Source organism: Giraffa tippelskirchi, chromosome 4 (genome assembly GCF_054371585.1).
Source record: "Giraffa tippelskirchi isolate mGirTip1 chromosome 4, T2T-mGirTip1v1.2.pri, whole genome shotgun sequence".
In the NCBI taxonomy this organism is placed as follows: Eukaryota; Metazoa; Chordata; class Mammalia; order Artiodactyla; family Giraffidae; genus Giraffa; species Giraffa tippelskirchi.
In genome coordinates, this window is record NC_137278.1 from 166,044,269 (window position 1) to 166,058,039 (window position 13,771).

At 43.4% G+C, this 13,771-nt stretch overlaps 2 protein-coding genes across 5 annotated transcripts in view; one reads left to right on the plus strand and one right to left on the minus strand.

Annotated features, from left to right (window-relative positions):
- Positions 1-4,751, minus strand: part of APPL2 (adaptor protein, phosphotyrosine interacting with PH domain and leucine zipper 2) — a 53,866-nt gene extending 49,115 nt beyond the window's left edge. For all 3 annotated transcript variants that reach the window (XM_081595661.1, XM_081595659.1, XM_081595660.1), the window contains exon 1: positions 4,490-4,751. In XM_081595661.1, coding sequence (XP_081451787.1) covers positions 4,490-4,543 — 54 coding nt within the window. In that variant the 5' untranslated portion in view covers positions 4,544-4,751. The remainder of the gene's footprint in view (positions 1-4,489) is intronic.
- Positions 4,425-13,771, plus strand: part of LOC145547051 (uncharacterized) — a 33,853-nt gene continuing 24,506 nt past the window's right edge. Inside the window, exons 1-2 of one of the 2 annotated variants that reach the window (XM_081595676.1) lie at positions 4,425-4,866; positions 5,504-5,623. In XM_081595676.1, the coding sequence (XP_081451802.1) occupies positions 4,542-4,866; positions 5,504-5,547 (369 nt within the window). In that variant the 5' untranslated portion in view covers positions 4,425-4,541 and the 3' untranslated portion in view covers positions 5,548-5,623. Of the gene's footprint in view, positions 4,941-5,503; positions 5,624-13,771 lie in introns of both variants that reach the window. The other variant, XR_014083505.1, reaches the window with a different exon arrangement.

The following is a 13,771-nucleotide window of genomic DNA, read 5'->3' on the forward strand; positions in this document are numbered from 1 at the left end:
AGAACTTAATCTTTAAATTGTCTGTGCTTTGGTTGTGCCAACTGCAAAGGAAGCAAACATCGTAACAAAACAGCAAGCAACAGCGCTTCACTTTATCTCAAAAGCACACCACGTACAGGAAAAAGAATAGCCCCTGGAGAAGGGCGAGCTGCAGCAGCTCAAAGTTGCATTTGTGTTCCTATCACAGCAGTATTCACACAGTGCTGGAACTGCTGCTCTCCTTATCTGTCTCCCAGAACAGATTGTGAACCAGCAGAGGGCAGGCATTCTTATCTTATTTGTCATTACATTCCAGCATTTACTGGCACTTAGCCAGAAGCAGGGGGCTTCGCAGGTGGCTCTAGTGGTAAAGAACCCGCCTGCCAATGCAGGAGACAAAGGAGACACAAGTTCAATCCCTGGGTCAGGAAGAACCCCTGCAGAATGCAATGGCAACCCACTTCAGTATTCTTGCCTGGAGAATTCCATGGACAGAGGATCCTGGCGGGCTACAGTCCATAGGGTTGCAAAGAGTCAGACACGACTGAAGTGACTTAGTATAGCACAGCCTGGATCAGAGGCTCCCAAACAGCAACAGAGACAAGTATCTTAATCCCTAAAACATTCTGTCTCTCATATAGCAGAGATCAAATTGTGAACATCCGCTGGATCATTGAGAAAGCAAATGAGTTCCAGAAAAACATCTACTTCTGCTTTATTGACTAGGTCAAAGCCTTTGACTGTGTGGATCACAACAAACTGTGGAAAATTCTTGAAGAGATGGGAATACCAGACCACCCTACCTGCCTCCTCAGAAATCTGTATGCAGGTTCAAGAAGCAACGGTTACAACTGGACATGGAATAACAGACTGGTTCCAAATCGGGAAAGGAGGACTCAAGGCTGTATATCGTCACCCTGCTTATTTAACTTATATGCAGAGTACATCATCCGAAATGTTGGGCTGGATGAAGCACAGGTGGAATCAAGATTGCTGGGAGAAATATCAATAATCTCAGATATGCAGATGACACCACCCTTATGGCAGAAAACAAAGAACTAAAGAGCCTCTTGATGAAAGTGAAGGAGGAGAGTGAAAAAGTTGGCTTAAAACTCAACATTCAGAAAATGAAGATCATGGTATCTGATCCTATCACTTCATGGCAAATAGATGGGGAAACAATGGAAACAGAGAGATACTTTGTTTTTTGGGGCTCCAAAATCATTGCAGATGGTGACTGCAGCCGTGAAATTAAGACGCTTACTCCTTGGAAGGAAAGTTATGACCGACCTAGACAGCATATTAAAAAGCAGAGACATTACTTTGCCAACAAAGGTCTATCTAGTCAAAGCTATGGTTTTTCCAGTAGTCATGTACGGATGTGAGGGTTGGACTACAAAGAAAGCTGAGCACCGAAGAATTGATGCTTTTGAATTGTGGTGTTGGAGAAGACTCTTGAGAGTCCCTTGGACTGCAAGGAGATCAAACCAGTCAATCCTAAAGGAAATCAGTCCTGAATATTCACTGCAAGGACTGACGCTGAAGCTCCAATACTCTGGCCACCTGATGGGAAGAACTGACTCCTTAGAAAAGACCCTGATGCTGGGAAAGATTGAAGGCGGGAGGAGAAGGGAATGACAGAGGATGAGATGGTTGGATGGCATCACTGACTTGACGGACATGAGTTTGAATAACCTCTGGGAGTTGGTGATGGACAGGGAAGCCTGACATGCTGCAGTCCAAGGGGTCGCAAAGAGTCGGACATGACTGAGCAACTAAACTGAACCAGAAATAATACATGTACACTCGTCAACTAGTCTTATAATACGTTGTGCAGGGCTGTGAACTAGAAAGAAAAAAGGACGTGGATAGATGTATCTAAGGTCAGTGAACTGTTATTCAGCTCTTCTTGGGAGGAGCACATAAAACATAAAAGCTTCTGTGTTCATTAATGAATCCCGTGCAACCAGGTTACTGGAGTAACCCTCATAAACACTCCACATAAAACAAGAGGAAACAAACAATAGATGGTTTCTTAAGAACACTTCCTTTTAGTGAAATCTTTTAGGTCACCGATGACAGAAAAGCCAGGTGCTAGGTGGCTGGGCTAACTTGAACAACACAGGCACACTGCCTGAGTTCCAATCCCGGCTCTTCCACTCTATAATGTATAATCTTGGGGGCAAATTATTTAACTTCTCTGCTCCTTGGTAATTTTAATAGAGGACCTACTTCAAAAGATTGTTGGATTAGATGAGTTAATATATGTAAAGTATTAAGAACAGTGCCTGGCACATAAAATGCATGTATGATACAGGTGTTTGCTATAGTTTTTATTCTTTATAGATAAAACGAAGGAGCTGGATTAGATTCCTTCCAATTATAAGTCTATGAATCTCTTGGGAGGAAGGCTGCATTAGGCACAGGCCCCACACGAGAACACTATGCTTTGATGGTTATCAGAGACTGTCCTAGAAGTTAGCTTCCCTTCAAACCTCACCAAGAACCCTTGTAATTGACACTCACGTCTCAAAAGAAATGACAAATTCATCACATAAAAAGGGACACTAAAGACGAATGACAAGGCCTCCACACCTCTTCTTCCTCATGCATGATAAAACTTTAAGCCCCTTAAAGATCATCTGCTCCTCATTCTGCAGATGAGAAAAACCGAGCCAGTCACACGATTGGGCTCATGCTCAGTCGCTTGGTCATGCTCAACTCTTTGCAACTCCGTGGAGTGTAGCCCACTAGGCTCTTCTGTCCATGGGATTTCCTAGGCAAGAATACTGGAGCGGGTTGCCATTTCCTCCTTCAGGGGATCTTCCCGATTCGGAGCTGAACTGGGTCTCTTGTGTCTCCTGCACTGGCACGTGTGTTGTTTATCACTGTGCCACCTGGGAAGCCCCAGTCACAGGACAGGGATGAGGAATTCACCCAAATCAAATGATGAATTAACGTTACAGCCACAATTAAAACCCAGGTGTCCCGATTTGCTTGCCAGTCCTCTTTGGCCTGCTTCATAGCTGAGTACATCCCAAAAACCACTCAGAACTAGTGCATATTCACTAATGTGAGAGCCAAAAATTCCGAATGTTAACTCCTCACTGAGGGCAACACTAAGATTCAGTTAGTGCAGCCTTTCTAACCTGGCTCAGCCATCACCATGCTCCATTAGGAAAGAAATGTATCTTTGCATCTCAGTTTCTCCAACTACAAAGCAAGTGGAAATCCTTGTTCAAAATGATAGAACTCCTACTTTAATATCTTCAGATCCCACACAACAGGTTTGAGGATGGACAAAATGACTTCTACCAAGGGCTTTTGTCCCATCAAAATGCCAGAAGTGCAGAGACTTCAAAGCAGTCTTTGAAAAAGTCAATCAGACCAGAGGATGCCACTTAAAAACAAACAAACAAACAAAAAATCACAGCTTCCTTAAATTTCTTGACTATGTAAGGAAGATCACAAAGAAATGGGCACAAGTTTCCAAGCACAGAGTCCTTTGACTACTAAGTCTGAAGTGGAGAGATGTAGAGTGGGTAAGTTCATCAAAGGATCATCTCCAGGAGGCCCAATTCATTAAGAAGAAAATCGAAAGAAAGCAAAAAGGGAAGAGAAGTTGTGAGAGGAAAATAGTTTACCTCTTATAATCTTACTCTCATTTTTCAAGAGTTGAGATACTAGGGAATAAAGAGACTTACTTAAATAACCCAGGGATGCAGAGCCCTAGGGTAAATAAGAAGCTGGGGAAACCTTAATGAAGGTGAACAAAGGTTCCCTGGGGAAAGGTGCACTGATTTAGTAACTAAAGTCATTCTGCACTCACTATATTTACACACCAGCTTTCTGCAGAGCTCAAAGGACTTGAATCTCATCTCGGGAGTGCTAATGAAGTTTCCCTGTGCGATAAATGAGAGAGGTATTGTATTATTACAATTTCCTCTTCACAAATGGGAAAACAGGGCCAAGGGGAGGTCTGGCACCGCTGGGAAAAAAGGTCGAGGCTCTCTGCCTCTCACTCTGGCCCTAAATCCACCAGGTCCCAGCATATCAGCAGCAGTAATAGTAAGACTGACTTCTTATTCCGTGCCAGACATTACTCGCTAACAACTTTACAGGCATTTCTTTAATTCTAACAACTCTAAGAGGCAGGTACAATTATTATCCCTATCTTACAGATGACGAAACTGAGGCAGAAAAAGATTATCTGCCCGGGGCACTCGGCTAGTAAGCGGTGGAGCCCAGGTGTAGGCCAAGCAGCCCCGGTTTCAGCTGAGTTTGGAAAGGGGTCTGGACACAAAGACAGGGGGTTGCTTTCCCAAAGTCTCCAGCGTTGCCTCGGGGATGCCAGGTCCCGGAGCAACCCGGGTTCAGGACGCTGGGCCAGGACCCGCCCCCTCCTTGCCCCTAGGGTGTCCCGGCGTACTCCCCGCCTCCACCCCGGAGCTGGAAGGGCCTCCTCGGCCTCAAGCCCTCGGGCGAGGGGGACCTGGGCGGCGGGAGGTACCTGAGGGCTGTCCTGCAACGCCTCCTCTAGCAAGAGCTTGTCCACGGCAGGCATGGTGCCGCGCGGAGAGCCGAGGGCCGGATGGAACCACGGAGGGCGGGTGGCGCGGCAGCCGAGGGTGCTCCACGCTCAGGCGACGAGCGTATGCTCTGTGCCCTGGGTGGCCCCGAGCGCGCCCACGCCTGGCCAGTGGCCGGCCCCGTCTGCTCGCCGGCCCTCCTCTCAGCCCAGCCCTCAGCTGAGCATGATCAACAGGAAGTGTGGCGAGCACCCCACGCCGCCACCGGAAGTGTGGCGGCCCAGCTTCCGCCAGCGCCCTTCTCTCGCGGGAAACCGCATACCCCGCCGGCCTCTCAGGGAGCGAGTAGAGTGTGAGGGTAGGTGATTAAGCGGCCGGTGCTTAAGCTCGTCAATGCATCTAAAGCCCAGGAGGGGGAACTCAAGAGCGGAAGTGAGTGAAAGTCTCTCAGTCATGTCTGACTTTTTGCGACCCCATGGACTATTCAGTCTATGGAATTCTCCAGACCGGAACACTGGAGTGGGTAGCCTTTGTCTTCTTCAGGGGATCTTCTCAACCCAGGGATCAAACCCAGGTCTCTCGCGTTGCAGGCAGATTCTTTACCAGCTGAGCCACAAGAGCGGAAAGATAAGGTTTTATCTGCTTGTGGTACCCAGACTGTTTGAGTAAAGGAGATTAAGAGCAGATAGGTTTTGAAAATCTGTGAAATGCTGTGTGAAAATCTTAAGCTCCCCGCACCACTTTTTCTAGAAAAACTCAGTGCCCTCGGGACAGCTCTGAGAGCAGAGAGGTCAGCTAGTTCTAGGAAAAAATAGGTAACTGAATCATCTGTGGTATTTAGAAGTAACCTTTTGGGAAACCACAGCTATTTGGCCAATATGGTTAGGTCTCGCCCTCGTGAATTGCTATGTTTTATCATTTTGGAAAATGTCCTAATTAAGTTTTTAGGGTAGATGATCTAGTTCAGTGTTGTCATTTACAGATTTTTTTTTAAGGGACCCAAAGAATGATTTGGTCAGAGTCAGTTAATGGAAGCTAGAGGAAGAAGAGAAAGAGGGAAGAGAAGGTGACGGTGAAGACTGGCAAATGAAACTTGGTATCTTCTTATACCAAAGGTAAGGGTTTCAGAATCTCCTCCTTTAGGAATCTAAGATTTTTGTAATAGGGCATGTCACCAAAAACAAACAAAAACACCAAAACCAAACCAACAAACAAAAAAGGCAAGCAGAATATGATTTTTTAAAAAAATACAAATTCTGTGTTTTATAGAAACACTTAGGTATATTAAGACACAGTTTGAACTGCAAACACCTCTGAAAAGCCAGTGATGTTCTGCCTGATCATCTGGCTCTAGACAGCACTAACCTTTCCTAAGCCATGGTGTAGGCACCATGGGGAAATCATCAACCATTCTTTCCCCACCATATTCTTTCTTCTTGTTGGGTAGAATCACGCTCATACCATGCTTCTTCCTTTACCTGTATTTTCTATCAAGTATCATTCAGTGCTAGTGGTAAAGAACCCACCTGCCAATGCAGGAGGTGTAAGAGATGCTCATTGGATCCACGGGTCTGGAAGATCCCCTACAGGTAGAGCATGGCAACCCACTCCAGTGTTCTTTCCTGGAGAATCCTATGGATAGAGGAGCCTGGCTGCATGCAGTCCATAGGGTGGCAAAGAGTCTGACACGACTGAAGCGGCTTAGCATTCATGCACATCATTCAGTTAATTTCACCTCATACACTCTCCCAACTCTTTTGTGACTGAAATCCTTTTCTACAAGGTCAGACTCAAACACTTTCTTCTCCCTTCCTGGCACCAAAGATTGCTACCTCCTCTGAGCCTTGACCGTCATCCAATGTGACTTGATTGTCATCCAGCATGACTTACTCAGTAGGGCCTTTTCATTCTATATGCAGATCTTACTCTGTCTATAAATAGTGAGTCTCTCTGTATCACCTTCCCTCTATTCTGAATACTGAGACACATTAATAACAAGTACAAGTTTGCTGTTTATAACACACTCATTTCTTCCAACTTCTTTCAAATTAAGAGGAATTTCCCTCAACCTTCTGTCTTGCTTTGTTTCTACCCTTCCATTCAATTGGAAACACAACAATTGTTAACTGCCTACCAAACAAACAATAAAAGTCCTTCTGAAGATAGTATAAGATTGTACCAAGGGAGAGATATTGCATGCATTTTTATTTGAAATAGATGTAAAAAGGGGACAGAATATTTGAAAGGTTTCAGAAGTCCCATTGGGAATTACCGCAACATTTTTCATGCACGTCCTCATCTCCTGATTAAAGTTACTTTTCCTCAAACACCAGTATTCAAAATTGTTTAAACTGTGTTCTTACATGATGCCATTACTTTTCTGTATTTTATTGCTACATTATGGACTAAACAGCCTTAGTGGGATTTCTTGGCACTTAAGTACCATTTATAAAATTGTTTCTACAGGAAAATGCATCCCAAATTCAAAACAACTAAGTTATAAAACCAACCTGGGAATACAACACATTTGTAAATGGTTCATTAATTTCATTAATTTATCCAATTATTCATTCATTTAATAAATATAGGCTGCTCGATGTTAAGCACTGTGTCTCCCACTTATTTTACTGTCTTTTTTGTGATTCTCATTTAAATTCTGAAGCCAAGGAGTCTCCTCTTCAATATATAATCTGTACAAAACTATGTAAGAGGAGTTTTTATGTAAACAAGAGACATTTTTCATTATCATTATAAGTATCTGTTCCTATTAACCTCTTGTAAGGGTAGACTTCAAACATCCACCCAGCTGTATCTGAAATCCCTGGACAGCTGTGAGGTTGGTGACAGAAAGTAGAGAAATGGACAATTTAGAGTCGCCATGTCCTCTGGGGAGAGACAAGCTGAATTCTATGGAGCTACAATCTTTTTACCCATTGAAGACTAATGGGGAAAAGTACAAGTATTGTTTCCATAGGCAACTTCTATGTGTCCTGGATTAGTCAGGACTTTCTCAGTTGCAACTGACAGAAATCTAACTCCTGTTTGCTTAAAGAAAACATAAAGTTCTGGGAGAAACTGAGGGGTGAGAAGACTGTATTTCTTAGATTATTTGTACAGTGATGAGGATGAACCAGTGGAACAGGGGAAACGGAAGATACAGAAGGGTGGAGAGATAATTGCAGGAACACAATCCTTGAGCAGACAAAAAGGAGTGAGAACCTAGTCACACATGGGGGAATAGAAGCAGAGATAGAGAATTCAGGTTGATACATAAGACAGTAGGTTGGTAGATTAAATGGAGAAAGATAGGAGCTCTTTTCTGATAGCTTTTATTTCTCAGGCCTTACTTCACACATCTTTATTTCTTCAACATCAAGCTCAGGACTTGATTTATAATTGACTTTCAATGAAAATTTGCTCAGTGAGGTATCAGTTAGGGTTAAATATGGCTGTAACTAATAAGAAAAAGATTATGGTGTCCAACACCATAGAACTTTATTTCTCTTAAGTACTTAAGAAGTCTAGAGGTGGTGGCATGGCCTTCCACAGTATCATCACCGTTTCCTTCTATCCTGTCCTCTGGCTTCCCTTCCCAAAATCACTCCATGGCCCAAGATGTCTGCTGGTGTTCCAGTCATTAAGTCTACCTTCCCAACCAGCAGGTTGAATAAAGCAGCAGGGGACATGTTTCCACCAGAAAGTGCACATACCACTTCTTCTTACATTCCATCACCTAAGCCAGAACTTAGTCATATGGCCACACGTAGATAAGTGGGAAGCTAGAAAATTGACCTTTTCCCAGGCTTAGTATGCCCAGCTAAAACCAGAGACTCTCTTTATATACTGCTGGTGGGGATGTAAAATTGCATAGCACTGTGGAAATCACTGCTGATGGTGATTGCAGCCATGAAATTAAAAGACGCTTACTCCTTGGAAGGAAGGTTATGACCAACCTAGATAGCATATTTAAAAGCAGAGACGTTACTTTGCCAACAAAAGTCCGTCTAGTCAAGGCTATGGTTTTTCCAGTGGTCATGTATGGATGTGAGAGTTGGACGGTGAAGAAAGCTGAGCGCTGAAGAATTGATGCTTTTGAACTGTGGTGTTGGAGAAGACTCTTGAGAGTCCCTTGGACTGCAAGGAGATCCAACCAGTCCATCCTAAAGGACATCAATCCTGGGTGTTCATTGGAAGGACTGATGTTGAAGCTGAAACTCCAATACTTTGGCCACCTCCTGTGAAGAGCTGACTCATTGGAAAAGACCCTGATGCTGGGAAGGATTGGGTGCAGGAGGAGAAGGGGATGACAGAGGATGAGATGGTTGGATGACATCACTGACTCGATGGACATGGGTTTGGGTAAACTCCGGGAGTTGGTGATGGACAGGGAGGCCTGGCGTGCTGAGATTCATGGGGTCGCAAAGAGTTGGACACGACTGAGTGACTGAACTGAACTGTGGAAAATAGTTTGGCAGCTTTTCAAAATATTAAACATAAAGTTATCAAATTACCCAGCAACTCCTTCCTAGTGTAAACACAAGAGAATTGAAAAGATCTATCTGCACCAAAGCTTGTATGTGAATGTTCAGGGTGGCATTATTCATAATAGCCAAGAAGTGGGAAACAACCCAAATGTTTATCAACTATCGATAGATAGGGCTTCCCTGGAGGCTCAGTGGTAAATAATCCACCTGTCATTGCGGGAGACATGGGTTCAATCCCTGGTCCAGGAAGATCTCACATGCTGTTGAACAAATAAGTCCATGCTGCTGCTGCTGCTGCGTTGCTTCAGTCGTGTCCAACTCTGTGTAACCCCGTAGACAGCAGCCCACCAGGCTCCCCTGTCCCTGGGATTCTCCAGGCAAGAACGCTGGAGTGGGTTGCCATTCCCTTCTCCAATGTATGAAAGTAAAAAGGGAAAGTGAAGTCACTCAGTCATGTCCGAATCTTAGCAACCCCATGGACTGCAGCCTACTAGGCCTCTCCGTCCATGGGATTTTCCAGGCAAGAGTACTGGAGTGGGTTGCCATTGCCTTCTCCGAAATAAGTCCATACACCACAACTATTGAGCCTGTGCTCTAGAACCCAGGAGCCGCAACTACTGACGCCTGCACACCCTAGAGCCCATGCTCTGCAACGAGAGAAGTCACTGCAATTAAGAAGCCCACACATCACAACTATCGAGTAGCACCCCTCGCTGCAACTAGAGAAAAGCCCATGCAGCACAGCCAAAAATGTCAATTTTTAAAAATTTATTTAAAAAACTATTAATGGATAAATGAAATGTGGTATTATGGTATACTATTCTATCATTGAAAGAAAAGAAAGGTGAGTAATAATTTGGGGACAGTGATTTCCGCTATAGTTTCCTAGAATGAGTTAATTGATGATTCTCTTTGGGCTGCATTTAGGTTAATTTGAATAAAAGGGGAAAAAAATTCTATAAAGAGGAATATGTGCTACCTCACACCAGTCAGAATGGCCATCATCAAAAAGTCTACAAATAATACATGCTGGAGAGGGTGTGGAGAAAAGGGAACCCTCCTCCTATAGTGCTGGTGGGAATGTAACTTGGTGCCGCCACTAGGGAAAACACTGTGGCAATTTCTTTAAAAACTAAAAATAGAGTTGCCATATGATCCAGTAATCCCAATCCTGGGCATATACTTGGAAAAGACAAAAACTTTAGTTCAAAAAGATACATGCACCCCAATGTTCATAGCAGCACTATTTACAATAGCCAAGACATCAAGGCAACCTAAGTGTTCATCAACAGATAAACAGATAAAGAAGATGTGGTAATATATGCAATGGAATATTGAAAAGTAGTGAAAGAGTAGCTCAGTCGAGTCCAGCTCTTTGCAACCCCATGGACTGTAGCTCACCAGGCTCCTCTGTCATGGAATTCTCCAAGCAAGAATACTGGAGTGGGTAGTCATTCCCTTCTCCAAGTGATCTTCCCAACCCAGAGATTGAACCCTGGTCTCCCACACTGCAGTCTTTACCATCTGAGCCACCAGGGAAGCCCCAATGGAATATTCACTTCAGTTCAGTCACTCAGTGATGTCTGACTCTGCGACCCCTTGGACTACAGCACGCCAGGCTTCCTTGTCCATCACCAACCCCCGGAGCTTGCTCAAACTCATGTCCATTTAGTTGGTAATGCCATCCAACCATCTCCTCCTCTGTCATGCCCTTTTCCTCCTGCCTTCAATCTTTCCCAGCATCAGGGTCTTTTCCAATGAGTCAGTTCTTTGCATTAGGTGGCCAAAGCATTGGAGCTTCAGCTGCAACATCAATCCTTCCAATGAATATTCAGGACTGATTTCCTTTAGGAATGGAATATTACTCAGCCATAAAAAATGAAATGATGCCACTTACAGTGACATGGATGGACCTAGAGGTTATCATACTAGGTGAAGTATGTTTGACAAAGCAAACATATGATATATATGGAGTCTAAAAAATGATACAAATAAACTTATTTATAAAACAGAAATAGACTCACAAACAGAAAACAAACTTACGGTTACCAAAGGGAAAAAAGGAGGGATAAATTAAGAGTCTGAGATGAACAGATATACGCTGCTGCTGCTGCTAAGTGGCTTCAGTTGTGTCTGACTCTGTGCGACCCCATAGATGGCAGCCCACCAGGCTCCTCTGTCCCTGGGATTCTCCAGGCAAGAATACTGGAGTGGGTTGCTGCTTCCTTCTCCACAGATACACACTACTATATATAAAACAGATAAGCAAGGACCTACTGCTTACTCGATATCTTATATAACCCATATTAAAAAGAACCTGATTGTATGTATGTCTCCTGAATCACTTTTCTGTATACCTGAAACTAACGCAACAGTATAAATTAACTATACTTCAGTTTTTAAAAGAAGAAGAGTACGTGACATGAACAGAGAAGCAGGCTTGAGAAAACTCCCAGAGAGATATTCTCAAGTTCTAATGCCATGGGCTCAGTTTATCATCACCTCCTTGCTGAAGATTAAAGACTTGACTTTCCATTTGAACTCATAAAACAAAACAGTTTAGGAAAATAGTGTCTTGGTCATAAGGTCACTGACTTTAAACTTCTGCAAAATTAACAACTTGGCTCTCTGTTACCAGTGACTTTTAAATTGGAATAGTCAGAGCCTGGGCAATACTCCAGAGAAACCACTGTCTCGTCCTCATAGCATTTGGTTATCAAGCAAGAAACTTGGACGTTCAGTAGGAAAACCATCCCTAAAGTTGAAGCCCCATATTTATAGAAAATAATGCTAAGAATAATGAACAGATTATGAGGAAAGTGTGGCACTATAGAAAGATAACTGACTTTGCAGTTAGACCTGCATTCAAGTCCTGGCATCGTGGTTTGCTAGCTGTGAAACTTTCAGGCAAGTTATTCAAGTTTTCCTAACCTTCTGAGCCTCAGATCACTTCTCTACAGTATGGGAATGATAGAATCTATACAGCCTTTTTCCGTGGGCACCTGACCACCTTTATTGTTTTAAGTAGGACTCTTTCAGTCACACATGGCAGAACTCTAACTCTTATTAGCTTAAGGAAAATATAAACAGCTGGGAGAAAGTGGAGGGGCATGAGGGAAGGCTGGATTTCTGAGACTGTCTAACCAGGAAGGGCAGAAATGAAACTGGAAACTGTTGGAAGGAGAAACTCAAAATCCTTAGGGCTGGCTCTCCACAAGTCATCCTCTCCATGTGGGCTTCCTTCTCTCAGCCCTGAGACTCGGGCTCTAGAATCATGTCTGCTGGCAGCTGCAGGCTCACCTCTGGCACTGAAGAGCAAAAGGATGTCTCCTATCTTTAGTTAGTTAAGGACTCTGGCAATCCTGCTTTAGAACCGCTACCTATCCACTCCTTGGATCATTAACTGTGGCTGTGTGTGCACATGCTACCTCGAAACACAAGGGACTTGGCCCAGATCAGGACCACACCCTCGATGCCAGAGGAGATGGGGTTACCGGAAGACGACAGAGGAAGTACTGCATAAATTCAGGCTTAAGGAGTCTACCCCCTCTCCCAGACCAACCTCAGCCTTCAACCTATCCCTCCTCCCTCACCATCCCTACTCTCTCTTCTATTCCACGTCTTGGTGAATAATTTCACCCGGTAGCTGAAGCCAGGAGTCTGGAGTTGATCTATCTTCCCCTCCCCTAGTGGAATGACTCACCCAGCCCTAGAACTCTCCCTACAAGTTCCTCCCACATCTATCACTTTCTCTCCATCCCCCTGAACTGTCCTGGCACAGGACTTACTATCCATCGTCTGTGTGACAATAATAATGGGTCTTCTCTCTTTTTGTTGTACCTCCTTCTATATTAACTTCCCCACTCTGCTGAGAGTTATTTTTCTAAATAAAAAATAACTTGTCTTGTGTATTTCTTCCCTGTTCAAGATTTTTTAATGGCTCCCCATCAAGGCCAGCTACATAGCTTATGGGACCTGGTGCAAAATATTGAGAAAGCAAGGGGAAAGCTCCATTAAATTTACTAAAATATAAAGTTCTCCCCTTTTTGGTCATTTCTCTGTCAACATGTCATGGTATTTTTATTTGCCACTTAATGTTCTAAGAAAAGAAAAATTTGAATGAGAAATGGTTAGCATGAACTTTAGTGTTCATCTGCACATGCCAGTTTTAAATGGAAATATGAGTGTTTAAGTCATATGAGGAATCACTGAAGTGATATAATTTGTATTTATAGCCCACAGAACAAAACTACCCCGACTGTTTTATCTCACTTCTTAAAATGCACATGGTCTATCAACACTTAGGGGGAGCTGGTGCCTTTCATAATATTCTTACCTTGTTCTTGTGTTGAGGGGCTGACTTCCCAACAAAGTATGCCTACTTTAATTTTGTGCTCATGGAGCATAAATGAAGACTACATGTGAGTGAAGCAGCAAGATAATGCAGAAGTACACATGGCATATACCTCCTCTGCTTGTGTGTATACATCACTGTCTTATTGGACTTCACTTACAAACCACAAGTTCAGAGATAAAACTATTCCCATCAACAGGTGAATGGATAAAGAAGATGTGATATATATGAATATATACACAATATATACACAATATATACACAATGGAATACTACTCAGCCATAAAAAAACAATGGACTTTTGCCATTTGCAACAACATGGGTCAACTTAGAGGGTCTTATGCTAAGTGAAATAAGTCAGACAGAGAAAGACAAATACCATGATACCATATATATCACGTATATGTGGAATCTAAAAAATACAG